This window comes from Halichondria panicea, chromosome 7 (genome assembly GCF_963675165.1).
Source record: "Halichondria panicea chromosome 7, odHalPani1.1, whole genome shotgun sequence".
NCBI classification, from domain to species: domain Eukaryota; kingdom Metazoa; phylum Porifera; class Demospongiae; order Suberitida; family Halichondriidae; genus Halichondria; species Halichondria panicea.
In genome coordinates this window covers 4,345,020-4,371,870 of record NC_087383.1, presented here as the reverse complement: position 1 = coordinate 4,371,870, position 26,851 = coordinate 4,345,020, and the positions used below count along the sequence as shown (strand labels likewise).

General features: G+C 39.9%; 2 protein-coding genes and 1 long non-coding RNA gene across 3 annotated transcripts; 2 read left to right on the top strand and 1 right to left on the bottom strand.

The window, feature by feature from the left end:
• The first annotated feature begins 195 nt into the window (after window positions 1–195).
• On the top strand, window positions 196–6,485 carry LOC135338019 (GPI mannosyltransferase 3-like). The gene is made up of 14 exons (XM_064534027.1): window positions 196–525; window positions 801–914; window positions 1,035–1,139; window positions 1,433–1,575; window positions 1,798–1,950; window positions 2,053–2,104; window positions 2,284–2,366; window positions 2,549–2,745; window positions 2,968–3,119; window positions 3,551–3,612; window positions 4,935–4,982; window positions 5,208–5,334; window positions 5,688–5,726; window positions 6,332–6,485. The coding sequence occupies exons 1-14, from the start codon at window positions 295–297 to the stop codon at window positions 6,404–6,406; spliced, it is 1,581 nt and encodes a 526-aa protein (XP_064390097.1). The 5' UTR covers window positions 196–294; the 3' UTR covers window positions 6,407–6,485.
• An 806-nt stretch (window positions 6,486–7,291) lies between these two features.
• Window positions 7,292–13,260, bottom strand: LOC135338022 (beta-1,3-galactosyl-O-glycosyl-glycoprotein beta-1,6-N-acetylglucosaminyltransferase 4-like). Its single transcript, XM_064534032.1, has 3 exons — window positions 13,021–13,260; window positions 10,850–11,714; window positions 7,292–7,705 (listed from the first exon to the last, which is right to left on the bottom strand). The coding sequence occupies exons 1-3, from the start codon at window positions 13,102–13,104 to the stop codon at window positions 7,341–7,343; spliced, it is 1,314 nt and encodes a 437-aa protein (XP_064390102.1). The 5' UTR covers window positions 13,105–13,260; the 3' UTR covers window positions 7,292–7,340.
• Window positions 13,261–20,426: 7,166 nt separating this feature from the next.
• Window positions 20,427–22,149, top strand: LOC135338024 (uncharacterized). Its single transcript, XR_010395398.1, has 3 exons — window positions 20,427–20,829; window positions 21,810–21,919; window positions 21,976–22,149. It is a non-coding gene; the product is annotated as an uncharacterized LOC135338024 (long non-coding RNA).
• Window positions 22,150–26,851: the final 4,702 nt, after the last annotated feature.

Sequence of the window (26,851 nt, the reverse complement as noted above, 5' to 3'; positions counted from 1 at the left end):
GATGTCTTTCCATTTTCGAAGGAACTGGATCCTCTCCCAGTCCAATGCCCTCTTTTGTCTTTTTGCAGCAGAACGACATTTCTTTACTCGAACTCCATCCCCATATCCATGATGAACTCTCTTGATATCTAGATCTAGATATATCTGACATAAGATGATCTGATCTGAAATGTCCCCATGTGCTCCAGAGTGGGCTGACCTTAGGTCACATTAGTCATCACATGGTCATTTTGCTCTGTCTCTAGTCTAGTCGCGGCTTAGCTCCATGTAGGTCCTCGAGATAGAGTCTTGGTGATGAAGAGGAGAGATATTCATCCCAGTCCTGCTGAGGAGGCAGCCTCAGTCAATGACCAGCGTGCTAGTGATATCCCTGAAGCTGTGACATGGCTTGAAACGCACCGATGGAGGCTCTTCGGTGCTTTGCTGCTGTTTCGTTGCATCAACGCCGTCCTCTCATATACCGCATTTGTACCGGATGAGACGTGGCAGTCACTAGAAGTCTCTCACAGCATTGTCTTCGGATATCCTCTCTCATAGCTTACATTATTGTACCATGTCTATATTGTTACGGCCCACATAGAATAAACGGAAATTTTTATTTTATAAGGGATTTTAGTGCTTCCCTAGTGAAAAAACTTGGCAGGAAATTGTAAGTAGGTGAATTCACCTTCTGATTCTGTTAAAAAAACTGCATATGACTATACTTATAAGCCGAACTTCAGAGCTGGCTAGTTATGTGGTATACACTGCATGTACACCCATTAATTCCATAACAATGACCTTGACCGCTGCATACATATGGTTACCGTACCTGGGAGTGGCATATGCCAATTCGAGGGTTCACACATCCTCTTATCTATGCCATCCTCTACAAAGCGCTGGCACTGCTCCATCTGGACTGGCCTTGCTTACTGGTGAGTGAGAATTAACTCAGTAATTGCAACTTATAATTATGTCTCTGATTGTGTAAAAAAGTTGCGCTTATAAATTCTGCTCCTCCGTCGTGTGGTGCTGACAATTTTTTTCACGTATAGGTTGTTCTTCCGAGGGTACTACATGCTCCATTGGCAGTGGTTGGTGATGTGTATGTGCTCAAATTAGGAACACATCTGTTTGGAAAGAGAGCTGGAAAATATGCTGTATCCTTACATGAACTTTGCTTGCACAAAAGTAGCCTCCTCCACTGCCATTTCTGAGAAGAAGAAGTAGACGTGGCGTCGAGGCTAGCACATAAATCTGTGGTTTACCTGTTTTGTGTCACTCTGTGTATTATTTGCCTCAATTACATGTACATGTAGGCCCTCAGGGTTTCATCTAGGATTAAAAGTTTGAGGGGGGAAGGTTCACCCCAGCCCCCCCCCCCCACTAGATGAAACCCTAAGGGGCCCTATATAGATAAATAATTGGTTGTTACCTTTGACAATTTGCTCAGCTCCTTTGCAACATTGCCTCTTGGTTCACCTTCTACTGTGTCACTAGAACACTCTCCAACTCCATTGAGACGTGCCTCACACCCGTGGTCATCTACCACTGGATGAATGCCTGTGAACTCACCAACAAAGTTGAAGTGCAAAGGTACAGTACATGTACACGGTGTTGTGCTCCTCGCCTATTGCAGTATCTCGTTGGCAACATTATTGTGTATTTTATTTTTATATCAGTCGCAATACTTACAATTGCCCTGTTTACCGGCTCACACTAATAAACACCACAATAGTAGAGTCGAAGCAAACGTTACTGTTTTACGAAAGTACCTGTACGTATACATGTATGTCTATCAGCTTCATTTTGATCCAGACACAGCCGTGTGTATCTGCTGATGATAGGCATATCGTGTATCATTCGGCCAACTGGTATCCCACTGTGGGCTCCACTGGTTTTGGCCCACCTCTGGATAGCAGTTAGGGTACGCCTGTTCTGGGGTGTTCTCAGAGAGACAGTGATGTTGGGGTAAGCCACGTACATTTTTTTACACACCTACGTGCGTTTATAGTACTGCATGGATGCTCTCGATCTGTGTTACTTAGCTTCCAAAATGTTTCTTCTTTAAAGGTTACTTACAGTCGCTTGGTCTATTGCGGTTGATTCCTACTGCTATGGAAAAGTACGTATCATAGTGTGACCCGTGATATACATTATACTGCACACTGTATAAACAACACAGTCATGATATGTATGTACGTTGTAAGGTTTGACGACAGTACCTTAATTAATAACCTTGACATTTAGAGCTAGTTCCTATACGCTTAAATAACACACACACACACACACACACACACACAGCTTGTGGTGGTGCAGTGGAACTTCCTCGAGTTCAATGTTCTGGAGGGACACTCGGCTCTCTATGGAGCAGACTCTTGGCACTGGTGAGAGGATCGAAGTATTGTGATCTTATACCCAGAGTGTGTACTCAGATTGTGTACTCTGTTCTAATAAGCTTCAGTGTGTGTTTGTGCTTGCTTGTTGGTTTTTGAAGCCATGAAACACTAAATTTACTGTAAATATGATCCTCATTATTTAACTACACACCTTTTATCTCTTCTCTTAGGTATTTTACTGAAGATTGTCCTGTCCTGTTGTTCACTCTTCTACCCCTCACCCTGTTGGGGGCATGGCTGTGTCCTAGCAACTGGCTCAGAGCTCCGTTCTGGTTGGCTGTTTGGGAGCTAGTGTTTCACAGTGCTCTGAGTCATAAAGAGCACAGATATGTATTTCCTATCGTTCCAGTGGGTGTTGTATATGCAGGTAATAATGTACAATGTAAGAGCACATGGCTAATTTACAACCCAGTGATGTCTTGGTGCCTCGGTTTCTATCAACTTGTAGCAAGGCAGTTAGTTTTTTTTATAATTATATATTAATCCCCAACATTTTAAACTGCTCCAAATGTCTGGTTTTCCCAGAGCCTGTCACATATGTCTACTGTATGCGCATAGTTCATGCACCTCACCACCACCATTTCAACAGGCTACTGTATAGTATGGCTGCTACAGAAATACCAGCATCGTCTCACCCGCTACCTAGTATACACCCTACTCTTGGCTAACGTGCCTATGGCCCTCTACTTCTCCCTCGTTCATCAGAGAGGAACTGTCGCTGTCATGGACTACATCAGAAAGGTCAGTCTTTAGTACACTGACTACCGTATAGCGGGTAGTTTTCGTGGGGCAAATATTTGTTATTTTCGTGGTCAGCTGACCTCCACAAAATGTTAATGTAGGCGTGGCTTACCGTAACATATGAATGCAGTGCAGGCAACGAGATTTATAACTCACGAAAATCACTGTTTCCAGATAAACGAACCCCACGAAAATTACCCGCTATATATGGTATAGTAGAACCCTAAAACAGTACAAAATGGTTTCTGGCTGACACTATCGGTTCACTTTGGTGATGAAGTAGAGTACGTACATGCAGTCTCCCACCAAAATTAATTGGTAATTGTGTGCATGCATGGATACTCTAGCTGTTTGCATACTTAACATGTATGTACTATCAGTAGTATGTACTATACAGTATCTGTACATGTACGTGCTCTGATCCATCTCAGGACGTCCAAAGTAACTCGTCTGTACTCTTCCTCATGCCCTGTCACTCGACCCCCTACTACAGGTCAGTGTATCGAGTCATAAACTACATATACATATACATGCATACCCCATCGTTTCCACGCCAATTTTTTTGGAACTGAAAATAGGTCTGGTATTTATTGTATATAATATTATGAGCATCACCGCGTGGTTATAGGAACTGTAAACATAAGCAGAAATTTTGTGTCTTGCTTTCTCTGCAGCAGCGTAAATTATGCACTGTATGTATTTTTTGTTACCGTATAGCAGGTAATTTTTGTGTAAACATTTTCACATGAAATACCCTATAATAAATATTCATACATCTCAGCCGTATAGCGGGTAATTTTCATGGGGCAAAATATTCGTGGTTTTCGTGGTTGGAGGTCTACATGACCACGAATATTTTACCCACGAATGAAGCGACCTTGCCTACCTTTACCTGCAGTGCAAAGCAGCTACCACGAAAATATTACCCACGAAATATCTCAATATTGCTGAACCACGAATATTTTATCCCCCGAAAATTACCCGCTATACGGTATATTGCGGCAGAATAATTTCGCAGTTTTTAATGTTCGGATGACGCTCTACGTACATTTTCATCATATAAAAATAGCCCGCTAAGTAAAAACTCTTAATGGAATAACAGGCCCAGGCTCAATCTTAAGCTTCTGTCTGTAGGAGATCTTTGTGTGATTTCCAACGGTATGGTAAGCACAGAGTACTGGGCATATGGTAAGCACGGAGTACTGGGCATGGTAAGCACGGAGTACTGGGCATGGTAAGCACGGAGTACTGGGCATGGTAAGCACGGAGTACTGGGCATGGTAAGCACGGAATACTGGGCATGGTAAGCACGGAGTACTGGGCATGGTAAGCACGGAGTACTGGGCATGGTAAGCACGGAGTACTGGGCATGGTAAGCACAGAGTACTGGGCATGGTAAGCACGAAGTACCGGGCATGGTAGGTAAGCTAGTGCTCCATCAAATTAAATCCGGGCTTGAACTTGCCATAGGTACATGTAGCTAGATATCCTTTAGAGCAGTAAATACCATTCGTATTGTGCAGGAGGACGGACGCATTGTGATACGCTGAGGAAGTTATACATAAATATAATTATGTGCAAAATCTCTGCTTTTGTTTCGGATTTGTAACCACGCCCAGATAGATATAATCATTATTGCCTATTTTTCAGTAATACGGCTAAAACTGCATGCTGACGGTTCAATCTTCAAATATTTCAGTTCACCACCGCTTATATATTTATGTGCTACTGGTCCCTGTATGGGAACACACTAATCTCATGCAGTACCATGCGATTATAAGTCAATAATGTACGCATTTGATTTCTCATGTGCAGTCACATCCATCAACCCATCAAAATGGAGTTCTTGGAGTGCCCTCCACCGTACGTAGTCTACATGATACTCATTTACATATGTCACTAACCCTTGCAATTTCCCACACACTGATGTGCATGTCTATAAAAATTATAATTATACATGTATCGGCGTCCCTATATACATGACTGTATATAGACAGCTACAATGTATATAATTATATACACTGAGTCAATCAACCAGCAAAGCTTATTGACCCATTATTCTATGTATCTCTCTCTTTGTACATGTAGAATCAGAGATGACTATGTTGATCTTGGCAAACAGTTTTACTCTCAGCCTTCCTCTTGGCTGAACTCTCGTTACCCCACCCCCGAATCTGCCCCATCTCACATCGTACTATTTGAAGAAATTGTACAGGTACAGCTAGAACTAGTATAATAATGTTATCCAAACACTCATGTGTACCGTATATCTGGTTATCACTTAGTATAAATGTCACCTAATATGCGGACTAGGCATGTTTACTATACTAGCTATAATAATTATTATGTTGCAAGCATAATACATTTTCAGGGTTCTCTGCGTTTAAGTGGTCTGTGCGTTCTTATGGTTCTTAATTTGTAGGGGTTGATTTTCTAATTTGGGACCTATTGGTGTCGACCAGTTAGCCTTTCCCGCTCCAGTGTATATTAGGTTGGTTTGTGGATCGATATTACGTACATATATAAAATTAATTATAGTTATGTTCTGTGCATCGTTTTTCATTGTAGGAAGTTCATGGATTCTTATCTGCTCTCAACTATACTGAGGTACATGTATGTGTGTATACATTATTGCTATACATGTTTATCGCTAACATTTGAGGGGCTGTAACTCACCACTCTAAAGGTATAGTTAAAATTTTGAATGTGTTTTTACAATTAATTAAGGGTCCGAAGCATTCTTCCCATGTATATAGAGTACATGTGAATAGATAATTATATACAGTAGACTCTCGTTATCCGGCTCTCTGAAGTACGGCCACCTCGATATACCGGCCATTGGTTTGGCACAGATTGCTAGCTAGATATATTTACTGCACAAAACTCACCCTGAAGTACGACCACTCAGCTATTCCGTATACCGGCCAGTGCTGGCTGCCCCAAACTAGGTTTTCAATGTACGTTTATTACGGCCAAATATGACGTTTTGGGTGTGGTTTGGCAGATAAAATTGGATAAATCGAGAGCAGAATGATTCAAGACCAAAACATTGTTCCCTAAAGGTGTCCGTTATATATATATATAGAGGGGTTCCCATTGTACAAGTGTGAGCGAATCCCTATATACCCTATACAATGTATATGTGCATAATATATAATTATATATAATATACTCTCAAGCATGACACACACACACACATACACACACCGCAGGTGGTAAAGCTGTTCCACACTCATTTTCCTGAGGATAAACGGCGAAGTAGCTACCTAGTACTGCTAAAACGATAGTACACTCTCACTATAAGATTGTACATTCATTACTGTGTTTTGCTGCATGTATGTTATCAATCATGATGTATGCCTTTTATTATGCCTCGGTGCGCATACGCAAGCGAGGTATACGGTATGCGGTATACGGTATAGTGTATAACGAGTACTGCAAGCTGCTAATGCCTCTCGCCATGTAATTTATCTGATTGGCTAAAAAACAGCAGATTACGTAGAAGCATAATCTACAGGAAGCGCACACATAATTATTCTGACAAATAATTTGCAAGAAGCTACATATATAGTTCTCAAAATATGGAATTAAATTTTTAGTGAAAGTATTACTAGAAAATGACAGATAGTTTTGTGTTCAGTCAATATCCATGTCCTAATTTTCAGGAAGCGCACTATATTCTACAGAAAGCGGACGCATATACATCAAAAGATGGTTTTTAGTGAAAACACTATAAAATAAATAAACGCACACAGAATGCAATACTGTATAGCTGGTAATTTCTGGGGGACAAAATATTCGTGGTTAACGTTGGAGCTTAGACCACGATTGTTTTACCCATGAATGAAATGACCTTACCTATATACCTTTACCTGCCACGAAAATATTGCGCAACCACGAATGTTTTGTCCCCTGAAAATTACTGGCTATAAAAAATAAAAAATTATACGGTAGTTTGTTCAATATCCATGTCTATATGCACTGCTATTGCTAATTTTTCAGAGGTTATTACTCTAACCAAAAGTACACCCGATAAAATTTAATCATGAATTATATACACACTGTGAACATATAATTATATAAGACCCATACAGGATTGTCAGGAAACCTAACAATTATAAAGTTGGAGACCTAACCGATTACCCACTATGCTCCTTGAGCAGCTGTAGCACTTATCAGAGTGTATAATACATCATGTATAATAATTATAATCAGTAACAATCAACTTTGCTGCCATGCACTGTCACAGGCTGAATAGTATGGGTTAATTGAAAGGTTTTTTATATGTAGTGATTCTGCGTCCTTTAAACACTCTTCTCTGTTTCTCCTAACAAGCTCTGTCTCAGCGCAGTCCATCACAACTTGGTCTTTCTCAATAAAGAACTTGTTGTGGAAGAATGTCTGGTGATTTTTTTGGGGATCGTATTTGTAGTCCAATCGATGAAGGTCAACACTTGAAACAATGCAAATGTTATTTACATTAATTCCATTGCACTGTTCTTTTGTTTCCTCTGAATATATCCACAGATATGATGAAATTGTAGGAGTGAGGTTCGAGTATCTTTTATCTTTTCCACCAGGTACACCTGTATCCATATAGACATGCTATGTACTCAGAAAAATTTTATACACTAAAACTTTACTGCTATAATAACTATAATTATGTAAATAACAGTTTATATACTCAGATACAACACTTACCTTATTGTTACTACGGGTACGGGTACTAATTTGTAATTAACGCTAAATTAAGTACGCGCTAATACAATTAAAAAATTATGAAATCATAAAAAAAAAATTTTTGAGTCTTTTTGTCTTTTTGTCTAATGTACTTCTGATAATGTAATGTACTTTGAGCAAGCTAGCCCTTTTTTCACCTGTATCTGACTCCAAACTTTACAAGTGGGTCCATGCAAGAGATGCTTGGTCAAGTTAATATTTCTCGTTTCAGATCATGATTTGTAGCTAGGCAACTGACTACGAACTATAGGATCACAGCAAAGTAAGCTGGAATGGGTCAGGATATAAGATAGAAGCAAAGAAGCCCAAATAAAAAAAACCACAATCATTCACGTGTCCCAAATAAAAGCTGCGTGTAGCTAATATATAGCTCCTAGGCCCTGCATCCATGATCCAACGCATGAGCAGGGACGTAGCAAATCAACTTTAGAGTGGTCTGGCCAACTTATGGCTATATTTATAGGCAAATGTTGCTAAAAAAAGGGTGTTATAATTGCAAGGTTATCTAATAGTCTCAAAATCAATCATCCAATGCTTGCAACGAACGAAAACAGTACAGAACGAATGCATGTGCAGAGGCATATCAAGCCAACTTATGGCTATATAGATATTTATAGGTAAATTTTGCTACAAAGGGGTAATTGCAAGGTTATCAATCATCTATGATCCAAGACTTAGTTTTTCTGTGTGTGTGCATGTGCGCAAGGGCGTAGCAATCAACTTTGGAGTGGTCAGGTCAACTTTATATGGCTATACTGTATAGCAGGAATTTTTGTGGGGTGCAAAATTTCGCGTTTTTTGATGGTTGAGTAGTTAACACGAAAATTAAAACTGGGATAAACTCCACGCACCGGTATTTCACATGGAAAGCTATTGGTGGGTGTGGTTTCCTGGCATTGAACCGCGAATATTAGAACCCACGAACATTTCTGCTGAGGGCTCTGGAGCCAAATAGCAAAAATTTGCACCCGCGAAAATTTCTCGCTATACGGTATTGCTAAAAATTGTGTGTCTATTCCAGGCAGCTGTAAACTGCTCAACGGTTACAGCTTCTATAGGCTTCTAGACATGTTCTCTTACAAGTGCAAACTTTTTTATCGAGTTTTGACTTAAGGCCTGTCCACACTAGACACTCAATGCGCATTGTAACTGACTCTAGTGCGGAAAGGCCTTTAGTTTTAGTCGTGAAGAAGTAGCTAGACTAAAACAGAGCACTTTTTCATGTGGATGGCTAAGGCTGTGTAACGAAGTAGTGTGCTGTGTCCCAAATGGCCACAAATATGAGGTGAAGTTGATGTTTAGCAGAAGAACTGCTCACAGGCAGCAAAGTAAGCTTCGATAAAAACCGTGGATGGCACCCACTCTTCAATCTATGGTTGCAGTCTCTTCAGAACCTTTCGTATAGCATTATCTAGATGTCCGATTCAACTATAAGTTAGTCTTGCACAAAAGCACTTAGCTTTTTGTTAAGTTATAAGAAATCATTAGGCAGAGCCATTGTGAACTCTGATCTCTCTTAGCAGATATTCGTTGACAGGAAATACACAAGTCATATTACAACTACATGATTATCGTCATTAGCTTTCTATCATAGATGGGTGTGGCCGGCCTCCCAAGAGGGGAGGATGGGTTTCAAGCCTATCAAAAATTCACTCTGCTGCAGAAAAGCCAATCAGATTGCAGACTGCTCACTTGGGAGCAGAAACCAGATTGTATAGCCCTTACATAATGCATTTGTTGGCTTCCCAGCTCCTCCCCTTCTCTGCAGCAAGCTGAGACTCTGTGGTTAGAGGCACGGCTAATAATTATTATCATAGCAAATGAAACCATGGCTAGGGACGGGCACGCCCATCTAAGATACCGTATAGCAGGAAATTTTGTCTTTTTGCTATAATTTGGCTCCAATGCAGAGCTTTCTAGTAATACGGTATGTACTTGCCTTTAGGGGTTGGTAGATTATGCTCGAGATATTACCTATTATGCTATTCTTTTATGCTCAAGTAAACAATCTACAAATTGCCTATTATTCTTTTCAAATCGCCTATTATTCCCACATTATTCCTCCAAAGCACAACATAGACCCCATGTCATCGCACAAGTAACATCAAACTATAAATAATTGCTGCGACTCTTATCTATTATTTGAACATGAGTCAAAATAAGTGAAATTTTGCTAAATACGGGCAACCCACTGTCAATCCTATGTAAAACCTACTGGTTTTACTAATTAGAATTGCAAGGTCAGGAGATAATTAACCACCAGTATAATATACTTCCAAAATGTTTATACTATGACTCGTACTGACCTGTATTTCTGTGAAATCTGCCTATTATTCTCGTAATTGTTATAAATGTGCCTATTATGCCAGCATAATTCTCACCAAAAAAATGTACCTATTATGCTCAAAATTATGCTAGCATAATCTACCAACCCTAACTGCCTTGCATAATAGATAAACGGTTAAGGTTAGGGTATTGTGGTAACTCATGAATATTCATGAATTCATTCCGTCAGCTTTTTCTCTTTCGCAGGTTCTGCTGTGCTCATATTGTGTGCATGCAATTTGTATGAAGCCATGATTATGAAGATGCATGAATAAGACAAAAGGGCATAAAAACCGCAAGTATAAAGATTATTTTTGCGTCCATTTATACGAGCAAAGTACTTGAAGCAAGCTTTCTTGGTATCTATATGTAGCTGAGTACCTTCCAGAGGGCCAAAAGAAGAGATATCCATTGTAAAATTTCATATGGTGAGTAAAACCTAAGGGTTAAGTATCTAAAGATACACACAAACAGAGGAGTTTATCCATGCTAAATAAAAGTGAAAAAGTTGACGCAAGAAAACTTCAGTATACATGTATGATGCTAAAACATAGCGATAATGATATTCATACTCTAAACCTTTCGTGGGGAAACACACAATACACTAGCCTTAATCATGAGAATCACATATAGATATGGCTTCTTACTACAAATCATTATTATACCTTCTTTAAAAAGTGTTGCAATGAAGTGTTCATCAGGGATTCTAGTATCATCCATGAATCTTCGAAACTTGATAGCCATTTCATTATGTAGTATAAAGTTGACAAATGCTCGTGACAGTCCAAAGTAGGCCATACTCTTAGTTATGGTCAGATTAAAAGGTACTGGTCCAAGTTTTTGGTCTGATTTTATCACTTCTCCATCTATCAAAACATGCTTAAAGGACCAAAAGCTCTGGATTTCCTGCTCTAAAGAACCCACCAGCTCAACTGCTGAGGTGCCATTTAACTTACGAAGAGTGTCTACGATTTCTTTATTTGTTCTCAATGGAACTTCTTTTCCACACAGAGTAATCACGTACCTCCAAGGAAACTTGTGTCGCAACTCATACAGATTTTCCATACAGTTCATCTGAGCATCTACTATTGTGTGCCACCCCCATACAACGTTTTCAATCTTGCTGGGAACAATCACATTAGGCAAGCATACAGAAATATAGATCATCAGTTTCTTGAAAGACTCTTCTGACTTTTGGTCGTAATGGATGCAGTACACATTGTGAGGTCTGTAAATGATTTTGAGGAACCGAAAAATCTGGTACGCCGAATTATAAGTATTCAACGCAAATGCTAGGGGAAACTTCTGCTCTTGTTCTGACACAAAATAATCTCTGTTAAACTCTTTTCTGATCCAATCGCAGCTATTGGCATGGTGATAGAACTCACTGGAAGCAATTTTCCAATTTAGCTCACTCTGGCTAACAGTAATAATCGCCTTCTTCATTTCAACCGGATTAGCCTCAAAAATGTGCGTACAGACAAGATCATGATTGTACGTCTTTCCTCGAAAATGAACTGAAAACTCCATCTATAATATAATTATATAGACATTTTAATTGGATTCTCAAAATTGTCTTGTACAAGCCCCTATTTTTATTCGGGGCTGGTGCGAGACTGTATAGATACCATAATTGATGCAATTATAGCGCCAGAAAATATTTATTCCTATAATTATAGTGGCGCTTATGCAAATTAATTCCCCACCCCTGATGGGACTTAGATGTCTAATATCTCCACATAACCCCCATATGTACTAGAGAACACCAGGGGATTAGACCAAATAACATGCCCAAATGTACGTAGGGTGGAGGAGTGGGGCATTAGTTTGACAATTTTTATGAGCTGGTGTAGATACAGAGGAGGTCGGACATCACTTGAACTTTCACTAATTATGACATTCCAGGCCAAATTGCTTTGTCATTAAAAGGTCATAATTAGTGAAAGTTCAAGTGATGTCCGACCTCCTCTGGTAAAGATAATTTAAAGAAAATGGGCGTGGTCTGGCTCAGTTTCACTCGCTAGCTAGTTGCACCGTTGATAGCTGACTCATGCACAACATTTATGGACTGTAGCTATGGGTTAAGGTACAACTGTTCAGAAGTGTGAAGGAAGTCAGGATGATTGTCTTGATGTCTCAAACACCTTTTTAGGAAACTGTTAGTTGCAAACTTGCTTCAAATCAACCTCCCTCCTTAGTTTTTGCTCACTACCTAAATCGAATCAGCCATTATTTGAGGTCAAAGTCCTTTTTTTGCATTTGCTCTACCTGCTGAGTTTATATCCTGGATATGACATCATCAAGATAATGAGTGATAAGGTCTACCTCCCTCATTAGAGTATTCTCATCTGAAACAAGACTAGTGTGCAACTATTAAACAGTGGCCTTATGCACCAGAAAAAAAAATCATTAGGCCACACCTTATGTTTCACGGATTTTTCGGGTCATATTTTTGCAGAATGCAAAAAAAAACCATGTGGTCCAGGTCAGAGGTCAGAATGGCCAACATGATCTATCAAAAATTAATGTTTTGCTAAAGTGACTTTTTGTGGTTTGTTGTGACTCTGTGGTTTATAATGATATTCATCGAATTTTTTCGCCTGCCACCCTGGTCTGTTTTTAGGGTTTAAATGTCCGTGAAACATAAGATCAATTATTTTGGTGTGGCCTTACAGCTAGCTAGCTACGGTACGGTACGGTAGGCGCTTCTTTTTGGGCCTCAAAAATTATGACGGCGCTGTTAGTGAGTGTTTAAATCTTACATCAATTACGATATACCCCAACGCAACCTGGGTTAGAGAGATGTTGCTAATTTATATATAGCGCTAGATCTTACGGTTTGCAAGAATATCCATCCAGTAAGCATACCGACAATTGAAAGGACCACAGCACAATATATTCCTTTAGCAGCAAGTTTCATTCTGTAGATCACTCATCAGCTCTATCTCTGGTCGATCAGACAGTGCAGCTCAGTGCAGATGTCTGTACTGTACTGTACTGTAGCACAACCGGAAGTGAAACCAATAATGGGTGTTGTTGGAGGAGGTCCGACAAGGTCAAAAGGTCACAATTAATGACAGATCTGGCTTTTGCATATTTGTACTTTGAACCGTGCGCCAAATAGAATACTATTGATTGTAAGATGGATCCTTATCCTAAGCTTAGAGCTGTTGGACTGCCTGCTGAATGAGGACATGGCATCAGAAGTACATCAACAAGATAGTTGTGTAAGCTTTCAGAGCATCAATATCTAGCTAGGCTTGTGTGACATGTATTTGTATTTATTGTAAAATACCTAACACTGTCTCTTTGTCTACTTGCAGGTCCACAAATTACTGAGACAGATTCCCCTAAATATATAGTGGCTGGTTGATCGTTGTTATAAATGGAAATTCCTTTGCAAGGAGGAATGCAAAACACAACAGTCTTGATGCGCCATTCTAGCGACGATGAAAATTGTGCGTGGTAGTTCTGAAGATAGTGATTACAAGGGCTCTACATGTAATAGTCAGTGGTGGAAGAGAATGGGACCAGGGCCAACAAACAGTTACGTTGATTCAAGAGCAGAGTATGAGAAATGGAAGACAGTTGGCTATGTTGTCATTGAAATAGACCATGTTCATACAACAATCAGCTCAGGTTTGATTGCAGTTCGATTGTCGATTGTCTCGGTGAATTTTAAGTGTGTTAGGTATATCACACATTTGAAAGTTTACTCTCAGGCACTGGCCATTACGCTGATAACAAAGACTGGACCATAGCTGCCTGTGAAACGTTACCAGAACACAATACTGTATTGTGTGCATTAAACTTTATAATTATGTTAAATAATACAGTCATGTCACTCGTGTGATCAAAAAGAGGAGAATTAATCTGTTAATTGTGCTTGGGCTTTAATGATGTAGGCGAGTTAAACTGGCCTGTAGTTTTAGGCGGTTCCCTGAGGTCAAAAGTTCACCTACGATGTTCACCACGAAATAGAGCTGTACCTTCGGGGTACAGTTACTTTTTAACTTCCATTTTCCAGTATCTATGTAATTAAGGAGTAATCTGTTATATTATATTAAACGGGGTACAGTACAGCGGTTTTCAGAGTTCTTGCATTTGCAATGTCTAGAGCAGAAGTACTTGTCACGTGAACTATTACGTAACAAGATTGAATTTCTACCTCATTCCAAACCGATTTTTTTCCACTACCCAGTGCAACAACCAAAGAGAGTAGAACTTTTGATTTTTTACGCTTTTGTGAATATCTTCTAAACTAAATGTAATTGGATCAATTTGAGTGCAGGTACTGAAAGTTCAACTATTGGCGCTTCCAGTGGACCACCACCTGTTACATCATATGACATCATCATTCCAAAATGGCTGCTAGAATATGTGTACATTGAAAATATGTTAGGCATGAAACTATCTTATATGTTTGAGTTAAGATCTGAAATTTGCTGTGCAAGTACATCATTACCTTGTGCAACTTTTGAGCTCCACCGGAAGTGCAGGCTACTGGTAGGTTCTGAGATATACAGAAGTTTGTAAATTGCAAATGTGTTAGGCATTTATTAACCCGAGGCGCGTGGGCGGCCACGGGTTATAGTATACAACAACCAAAGAGAGTAGATTTTTTTTTATATTATTATTTTTCACATTTTGTGGCATATCTTCTGAAGTAAAGGTGATATGATCTATTTGAGGGCAGGTACTGAAAGTTCAACTATTGGCGCTTTCATTGGACCACCACCTGTTACATCATATGACATCATCACTATGAAATGGCTGTCTAAAGATGTGTACCTCCGAAAATATGTTAGGAATAGAAGTAGCTTATTTGTTTGAGTTAAGATCTGAAATTTGTTGTGTATGTACCTGAGTATATTGCTCATCTTTTGAGCTTCAACAGAAGTCTGGGCTACTAGTAAGTTCTGAGAAATACTGCATTTTGTTGTTTTTTGGTGGCAAATATGTTAGGAATACAACTTTCGATTTTATGCTAGTTAAGGTCTGATTTTTGAGAAGGATGTACTACAATAGTGTAAAATTCATTTGCACTAACTTACAGGAGCTAGACAAGTCTCTTCTTTGCTAGAGCGGCCCTTCTTGTCAAAAATGGTGATTTTGCTCCGTTTTGCTACTTTTGCTGACGTATGCAATGATATTCATTGATTTGTGACATCACAAATCATCTTGTTGTTATTTGCTACATCCAAAGGTCATGTGATGTCTACCTGCAAATACACAGTTGGTGTTGGTCATTCTGTATCACAGGGGCGTGGCAATTGAGCCTTATACGTAGGCAAATCGCCCCAAAAGTCATAAAAAGCACTGTTTTTGACAAGATGGGCCGCTCTAGCAAAGAAGAGGCTAGCCTAACTCCTGTAAGTTAGTACAGATGAAAAGTACACTATTGTAGTACATGCTGCTCAAAAATCAGACCTTAACTAATATAAAATCGAAAGTTGTATTCCTAACATATTTGCCACCAAAAAACAACAAAATGCAGTATTTCTCAGAACTTACTAGTAGCCCAGACTTCTGTTGAAGCTCAAAAGATGAGCAATATACTCAGGTACATGCACAACAAATTTCAGATCTTAACTCAACAAAATAACTATTCCTAACATATTTTCGGAAGCACACATCTTCAGACAGCCATTTCATACTGATGATGTCATGTGATGTAACAGGTGGTGGTCCAATGGAAGCGCCAATAGTTGAACTTTAAGTACCTGCACTCAAATAGATCATATCACTTTTACTTTAAAAGATATGCCACAAAATGTAAAAAATGTGTACCAAAAAAAACTAGAGCACTAAAGTGCAAACCCTCGGCTGGTGACATGATTATAAAGAAACCAGAAGACTGATATAATGCAGTGCATATAGTGATGTTGTTATCATCATCATGCATGACTTGCACAGCAACTCAGGAGCAATAAAACTAAACCAGACTGGAGGCATGCTGAAACATTTGAGAACAGGTAGTAGTACTATAAATATATGCACTGTGGATTAGGATCACAGCAAAGAAGCATGGAGTCTCAGAGAAGTATGGCTCCAGGTCCTGCATGGATCCCAGTCAGCTAAAGCAAGCTTTCTGCTTTAGTGACCCTGTTCCAATATTGTTCCTGGTATATACAGCTTTCTACTTTAGTGACCCTGTTCCATTGTTTCTGGACCTGGTACAGGATCACTTCAGTTATAAGTAACACATGTGCAAGTTCTGTTCAAGCTACATTTTGCTCGCTTTTATTAGACAACGAAGCTTTAACACCGAAAGCTGCCACTATTAGAAGTACTGACTTGTTGTGTGGAGGCTACCCATGCTGTAAACACAGTGCTAGAGCATCCAGGTAAGCAGACCCAGTCACAAGCTTCTTAGCTTTTGCTCGTTTTTATTTGACAACGAAGGTTTAACATGAAATTCTGCCACTATTAAAATTAATAACTTGTTGTATGAAGGCTATCCATGCTGTAAACGCAGTGTTGTGGCATCCAGGTGAGTAGATTCACCTGTCACAAACAAACAAACAAACAAACTAGAGCACTAAAGTGCAAACCCTCGGCTGGTGACATGATAATAAAGAAACCAGAAGAGTGATATAATGCAGTGCATGTAGCATGTATGACTAGCACAGCAACTCAAGAGCAATAAAACTAAACCAGACTTGGAGGCATGCTGAAACATTGAGTGGTACATGTCACATTAGACATGCACTGTGGACAGGGATGACAGCAAAGAAGCCTGGAGCTTAGACTTAAAGAGGTATGGCTCCTGCCAGGCTGGAGTATAGGATCCAGAGTCAGCCAACAACCAGTCACAATTTTAGCTTTCTACTATAATTATATTTGGTAAGGATCACTTCAGCTGCAACTACGTAATCAAGGCCACGTGTAGCTAGCTAGCTGCCAACGTGCAAGTTCAAGCTTCTTAGCTTTTGCTCGACAATGAAGCTTTAACATCAAAATCTGCCACTATTTAAATCAAGATATTGTTGTGTGAAGGCTATCTATGCTGTAAACGCAGCGCTGTGGCATCCAGGTGAGTAGATATACCTGTGACAAACAAACAAACTAGAGCACTAAAGTGCAAACCCTCGGCTGGTGACATGATAATAAAGAAACCAGAAGAGTGATAATGCAGTGCATGTAGCATGTATGACTAGCACAGCAACTCAAGAGCAATAAAACTAAACCAGACTGTAGGGATGCTGAAACATTGAGTATGTCACATGAGACATGCACTGTGGACTGGGATCACAGCAAAGAAGCCTGGAGTCTTAGACTAAGAGAAGTATGGCTCCTTCCAGGCTAGAGTATAGGATCCAGAGTCAGTCAACAACCAGTCACAATTCTACTTTCTTGGCCCTTATTCATGTTACTAGTCAGCAGAGGTAGTAATTCTAGCTTTCTACTTTAGTGACCCTGTTCCATTGTTTCTGGTACAGGATCACGTCAGCTGTAAGTAACCCATGTGGAAAAATCACAATGTAACATAGGGTATCTCGAATAAAGGCCGCGTGTAGTTAGCAGCTGCCAACGGGCAAGTTTAGCTTTTGCTCGCTTTTATTCGACAAAGAAACTTTAACATCAAAATCTGCCACTATTTAAATCAAGATATTGTTGTGTGAAGGCTATCTATGCTGCAAACGCAGCGCTATGGCATCCAGGTGAGTAGAAAACCCCATCACAAACAAACAAACAAACAAACAAACCAACAGACTACTATACCCGCTGGCCGCGGCACGGCCTCGGGTAACAAACAAACAAACAGACCAACATACTACTATACCCGTGGCCGCCCACGCGCGCCTCGGGTAACAAACAAACAAACCAAACGACTACTATAACCCGTGGCCGCCCACGCGCCTCGGGTTAAAAATCTACTCTCTTTGGTTGTTACCCGAGGCGCGTGGGCGGCCACGGGTATAGTAGTCTGTTGGTTTGTTTGTTTGTTTGTCTGTTTGTTTGTCACAGGTATATCTACTCACCTGGGTACCACAGCACTGCGTTTACAGCATGGATAGCCTTCACACAACAATATCTTGCTTTAAGTAGTGGCAGATTTTGATGTTAAAGCTTCTTTGTCGAGCAAAAGCTAAGAAGCTTGAACAAGCTTGTGACTAGGTCTGCTTACCTGGATGTTCTAGCACTGCGTTTACAGCATGAGTAGCCTCCACACAACAAGTTAGTACTTTGGATAGTGGCAGCTTTCGGTGTTAAAGCTTGTTTGTCTAATAAAAGCGAGCAAAATGTAGCTTGAACAGAACTTGCACATGCGTTACTTATAACTGAAGTGATCCTGTACCAAGAAGGATGGAACAGGGTCACTAAAGTAGAAAGCTGTATATACCAGGAACAATGGAACAGGGTCACTAAAGTAGAAAGCTTGAATTATAGCTCCTGCTGCTTAGCTGACTGGGATCCTATTCCATGCAGGACCTGGAGCCATACTTCTCTGAGACTCCAAGCTTCTTTGCTGTGATCCTAATCCACAGTGCATATATCTATAGTACCACTACCTGTTCTCAAATTTTCAGCATCCCTCCAGTCTGGTTTAGTTTTATTGCTCCTTAGTTGCTGTGCAAGTCATACGTGATAACAACATCACCGTATGCACTGCATTATAATCATGTCACCAGCTAGCCGAGGGTTTGCACTTTAGTGCTCTAGTTGCACTGTAGTAGTCGTCTGGTTTGTTTGTGACAGGTGAATCTACTCACCTGGATGCCACAGTACTGCGTTTACAGCATGGATAGCCTTCACACAACAAGTTATTAGTTTTAATAGTGGCAGAATTTGATGTTAAACCTTCGTTGTCAAATAAAAACGAGCAAAAGCTAAGAAGCTTGTGACTGCCTCTGCTTACCTGGATGCTCTAGCACTGCGTTTACAGCATGTGTGGTGGGTAGCCTCCACACAACAAGTTAGTACTTCTAATAGTGGCAGCTTTCGGTGTTAAAGCTTCGTTGTCTAATAAAAGCGAGCAAAATGTACATGTACGTAGCTTGAACAGAACTTGGCACCGTTACTTATAACTGAAGTGATCTGTACCAGGAACAATGGAACAGGGTCACTAAAGTAGAAAGCTGTATATACTATGAACAATGGAACAGGGTCACTAAAGTAGAAAGCTTGAATTATAGCTCCTGCTGCTTTAGCTGACTGGGATCCTACTCCATGCAGAACCTGGAGCCATACTTCTCTGAGACTCCAGGCTTCTTTGCTGTGATCCTAATCCACAGTGCATTACCTATAGCACCACTACCTGTTCTCAAATGTTTCCTCCAGTCTGGTTTAGTTTATTGCTCCTGAGTTGCTGTGCAAGTCATACATGATAACAACATCACTATATGCACTGCAATATATCACTCTTCTGGTTTCTTTATAATTATGTCACCAGCCGAGGGTTTGCACTTTAGTACTCTAGTTTTTTGAGTTTATGCTAGTTAAGGTCTGATTTTTGAGGAGCATGTACTACAATAGTATACTTTTCATCTGTACTAACTTACAGGAGCTAGACCAGTCTCTTCTTTGCTAGAAGCAGTAAAGAATGCTGTTTTTTTTACGGAGAGTTTTAAAAAAAATGGTGCTGTTTTTTTTTACAGAGGGTTTTATGTTTCTTTTTGCAGAGAGGTGCATGTAGATTTATTTTGTAGTTGTATTTCAGAGAGCAATGCAGAACCAGAGCAACTGCATGCAGGCATGGCAATGGGCAGACACTGTACTAGCCTCGGTCCCAGGCCGATTTTTTTTTAATAGCGTTCAATTGGAGACGGATCGGCCGGGGGTCGAGGCTAACACTGTACATGCACTGAGTGAGATCTTCTTTCTTGCCTCCACTTTAAGCACATGCATGGTGTCGGTGGAGGCGAAAAAGGACATTCTCCACTAGATGGGCGTGCCCGTCCCCAGCCATAAAAATGGGGGGACGGGTTTCAGCCCTATCTAGCATTCGTTCTGCTGCAGAAAATCATGCAGCACCAATCAGATTGCAGACTGCTTACGTAATATATTTCAGCACCAATCAGATTGTATAGTTCTTACGTAATGCATTCCTTGGCTTCCCAGCCCCTCCCCTTCTCTGCAGCAAGCTGAGCTCTGTGGTTAGAGGCGCGGCTAATATTAACTATATTCATAGTTAGTACGGGAACAGCAGAACAAATGCTAGATAGGGCTGAAACCCGTCCCCCCATTTTTATGGCCGGGGACGGGCACGCCCATCTAATTCTCCACATGGCTTTGCAAAGAGAGCTAGAGATGGAAGACAAAGACACCCTCGATCTCAGGCAGGTATAGTTGAAAGCACAAAGCTGCTGCTAAAGGCTTTGACAGACTCGAGTGCAAGAGCAAGCGGGAGGGTAGGTCAAGCTCAAGTGCCTTGGAGGTGCCGTCTATGCCTACGTCGTCGACTAGCTCTAGCTCTACGTCTGCTTCCCAAACCCAAAGTGCCTCGAAGTTGGAGATGAACAAACTCTTTAATTGGAGCATAGATAGTGTAGAAAGGGATTGGAAACGGGATCACGTGGGCTTATCAAGTGTGTGTAATAAACGCAAAGGCCAGCGGGCAGTCCAGGCTTCGATTAACGCAGCTAAATTACGCACGTTCAGAGATACCAAAGACAAGGTTTTCTCCTATTCTTGGACAAAGGTAACACTTTCAATAGCACTAAGACCAGTAGCAGTATTTATTAGAGCCTCTCTTACCATGTAGGTGCTAATTTAGTTGGGCGTGGCCCCACCCTGGACGCGAACGTAGGGTTGGGCACCACTGCAATGTCAGGTTTGTTCCACCGGCACTTATCTTTAGGGTGTGGCTAAGCATGAATACGATTAATTCCAAGTGGGCGGTAACCGCAAAGCTCAGTTAGAATGCTACTGAGGAGTCATTTTTGCATACCACTAGCTCTAACTGACCTGGCGTGTTCCTGGATCAAGCTGGCTTGTCTCCTATTGTTGCATTTTGATTTGACTAAAGAGAATTACTAGTTACTGACTGGTTCATTAATGAGCCACGCCTTCACACTTGAACTCTGTAATCTGATTGGGCTGCAAATTTTTTGCAGCAGACACAAACCTGACATTGCAGTGGTGCCCAACCCTACGTTCGCGTCCAGGGTGGGGCCACGCCCAACTAGTGCTAATTATTAATTGGGGCCTGGATTTCCAGGCCTATATTAGTGAAATTAGTTGCATATTCAACTGGGAATGACTTTCTGTACCTATATCTTCGTTGTTATACAAGCAATATTTACCATTTTGACTTTGTTGAATAGAGAATTAGGTGAGGAATGGAATGGTGTTGAATTGGTACTGCTAAGTACTAAGGAAAGTTCACAACATGTGATAAAATGTCAAAATTTACCGGAATTTATGTTCACTTTTCCGTACCTCTCTTTGGCTTATAATTTGTCTTGGGTATTTCTAAATGCTTTTATATTGTAGTGAGTACTGTATATTGTGGAATGGGCACCCTTATTTGACTGAACAAAGCCTTATTTTGGCAGTAGCTGTGATGTTTAGTCTACATGTATATTTACAAATTGACGTACGTACATGTACATACTGGTCATACGTTATTATGTTACTACCGTCTTGTTTACTTACCCATGGGTGATATATATACTATAGGGTTGGAGAATGAATACCTGGACGACTGGGATAGGGGGAAAAATCTGTTTCTAGCCGTAAGGAGCTTAAGATGCTGTAGTGATGCCACAAGGACTGAAGTTTACAGTCAGGTACGTATATATACAATGTGTATTGTAAACCTAAAACTCCCCTCGTCCCTTTGCAGTCAAATCATTCATTGACATGGTAGGGGACCTGTTCATCCTCCTTGGCGCAAGTGCCTTTCTGAGTGAGCGAATTGGCTAGAACCCTCTCGAAGTGTTTAACTACATTTCTATTTGATGCACATAATTATTTTTTACGTGTGATCAAACAACCATAATTATAATTATGAATCGAATCAACTATAATACTAAGAGTATAAGAGTGTAAATACACAATACGCTAAAGTGATCAAGCTATTAAATTGTATTTCCCTCGTAAATCATACATTCATAGCTACAACTTTGTTGCTAAAGTCAGTGCAATTACATGATGCTGGCACTGCTAAATATCTTGAATCCTTCGTCTTCACAAACAGAGGCTTAGTGGCTTCTCTCGATCTCAGTAGAGTGTTTCTCTGTATTAATTAATATTAATTAAAAGGGACAATATTAAATTGGACAAGCAAGCTATACAAATGTAGACTGGTATTTTGGACTTATACCTTCAATGCTCATCACTGCTCTTTAGCTCATCACTGCTCTTTAGCTCTAGCTCTTCTCAAGTCTCATATGCTGTCTGTCTGCTCTGTAATCTGTGCTGCCATCCCATATACCCCAAGTATCCCAAGGTGATGTGAAGAAACTATTATTAGCTTCCGGTGCAGTGAATTAACTTCCTACGCAGCCTGGACTGGCCGACGATTGCGATCCGTTTCCAATCTCTCTTTCTACACTATCTATGATTGGAGTTAATTTAATATGCATTTCCAATTACGTCATGTTAGAGAGTAAACAAAAACGAGGGCTTGAGTTTGAGGCCAGTTTAGAAGCACACGTTAGTCATATGGTAGGAAATAGCACTACAAACTGGAAGGGCATCATCTCAGCTACAGGTGGATATCAAGTTTGTGGATTTTAATCATGCTTGAGCTTGGCAACAAGCCAGTATGTGGATCAAGTGTCTTTTGGGTGTCTTTACTTCTGCTTCTGCATTATCAGTTCCCCACCAGATCACAACTTTGCAGTTAGTTATCTTGTACAGGTAGGTCTATTCTATGTTGTGTATGATTATCTAGGTGTTCTCACCATTTCTGTGGGTTTTATGCAGCTTGAACATTTCATGGTTTCTCAAGCTGTACAGTGTGTAGCAAGATGGAATAAAAAACAGTTTGTGTCCCAGTTTTAAATTAGGTCTGTCAGGTCTATAGCTAAGTTGTTAATGTGCTTTATATAATGAGAAAATCAGGCTTATAGGCATGCAAACAGTACAAGGTACCACACAATCATCTGGGTGAGTGGGCGTACAGTAATCAATGCAGTGTTTAGGTCATAATTCTGGCGCTCTAAACACAGGACGTTTTTGCTGTAGTTTACAGAGCAACTCACAGTCATGTTTTACATTATTTTCATGCAGGGAAAAATTGTAACTTTAACAGTAAAATCTGGCTGTGTCTTTCAAGACACTCAGCGGCCAGTACCAGGATTTGAGGTGGGAGTACTCGGAGGCATATGAAGAATGGGGGGGGGGGACTGAAGACTGGAGAACACTAGCTACTCAGGGGATAGATAGCCCTTTTACAGAGGGTCTTTTCTGCACAGAGCATTTGATTCGTCTGGATTGTGGACAGTGGATGTCACATGCTCTTTTTTGAGTGAAAACGTCTCTTAACAGAACTCATTTTGATTCCCCTGTGTATTTTAACTTCCCCATTGTATTAGGTTTTGTTGTTTGTACATGATGTAGATCTATGTGAGTTGTTACAAAGCTGGACAACATTTCAATTCATGTGGTTAGTGTGTAAATCATGCCCATCTACCGGAATGATTATACAGTAGAACAGCTTAAATTTTGAAATACAATGGTATTAACCTGTAAACAAGCGATATACCAAGTTTGGAGTTGGTGTGGGGTGGGGAACTGATTTTGCATCAGTTAATGTACAGGTAAGTCAAAACCACAAGATTTTGGTGGTTTCACAAAAGCTTTTGCTACTAAGCAAGGCTCTGTGTTGAACTTGTGATATAGATATTGTTATAAAGAGGATGCAATAAGAATAAAGAATATAAAATTATATATTTAGTACCTTCAAGGAATAAAATGTTACACTAAGCTAAAGTTTGTACAAAAATTGAGCTTGAAACCGCATATCCAAATGAACAACAGGAAGTACTTCCGGTCTGAGAAATTAATTTCTGCCTTGGCCATTCGACTGGGGCGTTAATCGCGAACGGCTAGTTTTCATTCGAATATACGCCCACCCGCGGTCTTAAATCGAGGTTACACTTTGCATAATATAATTATGATCATTAATTTTTAATACATAGTATGAACATTTCATTGACAACAACATGTTGTTATAAACTAATGCATGAGTATGATTAAAGCATGACAAGAGAATGAACATGAAGAAGTGGACTCTTGACTCTATTCGTTGCTTGTTGCTTGTCACTTGTGTCGATGTCAGATGTAGCAGAAACTTCCCAAAGGATGGTATGTCATACTCCTACAGAGCTATAAAATCGAGTGAAAATACCCTTGTGCAAGAACTTCGAAGCAAAAGAGGGGATGGGCGTTTATTCAAGATGGGCTTATTTTCGCGAGGGTACAGGTAGTGGGAGCAATCCTGAGGTCGAGGGTGTCTTTGTCTTCCATTTCTAGCTCTCTTAGCAAAGCCATGGGGAGAATATCCTTCTTTTTTGCCTCCACCATAAAAGTGGAGGCAAGAAAGAAGATCTCACTCAGTGCATGTACAGTGTCACAATTTTTTTAAAAACCTCTGTAAAAAACAGCACCATTTTTTAAAAACCTCTGTAAAAAAACAGCACCATTTTTTAAAACCCTCTGTAAAAAAAACAGCATCATTTTTTAAAACACACCTCTGTAAAAAAACAGCATCATTTTTTAAAACACACTTCTGTGAAAAGAACAGCACCATTTTTTTAAAACCCTCTCTGTAAAAATGTAAAAAGAAACAGCATCATTTTTTAAAACACACCTCTGTAAAAAAAACCGCACTATTTTTTTTAAAACCCTGTCAAAAAAACCGCACTATTTTTTTTAAAACCCTCTGTAAAAAAAACAGCATCATTTTTTAAAACACACCTCTGTAAAAAAACAGTATCATTTTTTAAAACCCTCTCTGTAAAAAAACAGCATCATTTTTTAAAACACACCTCTGTAAAAAAACAGCACCATTTTTTTAAACCCTTTGTAAAAAAAACAGCATCATTTTAAAACAGCACCATTTTTTTTAAAACCCCCTCTGTAAAAAAAACAGCATCATTTTTTGGTTGCATTATCGAAGCTATCTTACCATTCTTGTGGGTAAGGCTCCAATGAATATACTCTACTGGTACCCACATTCCGTCCGATGACGGAAAAGTATGCCCATGCAGAGTCACCAGACGGTTCTCTCCCGCCCACGCTTACAATGAGAACCGGCTGGTATTCGAGACTAACGAGGAAGCAAGTTAAAATTTAGTAGATGGTAGGATTTATATATAAATAAAACAAAGAACTGTGTATGTAAAATAGTGTGTACATGTGGTATATATAGTTAGTTTGTTAGTTCTGCTGCAAGCTGGCCTTGGCTATAACCAGGTCCACTGGTGATAGCATTGCGCACACATAATTATTCTGACAAATGAGCTAGTTCTCAAAATATGGAATTACATTTTTAGTGAAAATATTACTAGAAAATAACAATATCTATTCTTTCCATGTCCTAATTTTCAGGAAGCGCACTTGTTGCCCAGTGAGTGGGCAGATCAAAGCAATCCAGTGCTCAGTATATGGCATGTTGCATCACTGCCATGGCTACCATAATTATATTGCACTGCATTATATGGCATAATGCACTGGATTATATGCACTTACACTGTGTGTAAATGCAGTAGATTTCTTTAAGAGATATCCATTTGGGACTTATGCCCCACTATCCCACCCAATACTCAGTTGGTCCCTTTTATAGGCTACTACCTTTACAACTACTAGTGGGAAGAAAACCTAAAAAATTTACTATGGAATTCAGTAAAACTAATGAACACACTAAATTCCTTCAAAACACATGTCTTTTATTACGATTTATATGACCAGTCAGACGAGTTTAACGTCATTGGGCAACAAGTTAGTTATTGCAGGCGCCCTCATGCAACATGCCATATATTGCACTGGATGCATGATATAATGCCCTCGGGCATTATATTGCTCCAGTGCAATATATGGCATGTTGCACTCTGGCTGGGCAATAACTAATACTTATTCAGGAAGCGGACGCATATTCTACAGGAAATTCTCAAAAGATGGAATTAGTGAAAGTGCATGACAAGAAAATGCTAAACGCACACACATAATGCAATACTGTATATAGCTGGTCATTTTTGGGGGACAAAATATTCGTGGTTGGAACTTAAACCACGAATGAAGCGACCTTGCCTATATACCTTTATATATATACCTGCAGTGCAAGCAGCAACCACGAATGTTTTGTCCCCCGAAAATTACTGGCTATAAACGGCATGGTAGTTTGTTCAAATCTTTCCATGTCTATATGCACTGCTATTGCTAAGCTACAGAGGTTATTACTCTAACCAAAAGTATACCTAAAAACCGATTAAATATACCATATAGCACGAAATTTTCGAGGGGCTTAATTTTCGCGGATTTCGTGGGTTAGAATTCTACACGAAAATAAGTCCACGAAAATTGTTAAATTACCTGCTATAACGTGCAAAGATTTAAGGCGTGGCTTCCGGTTAGCAGTCATTCCGCGAACATTGTGTAACAAAATGGCTTTTAGAGGCCAATCCACGAAATATAAGTGCCTCGAAAATTTAGCGCTATACGGTAATCACGATTATACACTGTGAACATAATTATTAACACCCATACAGGATTGT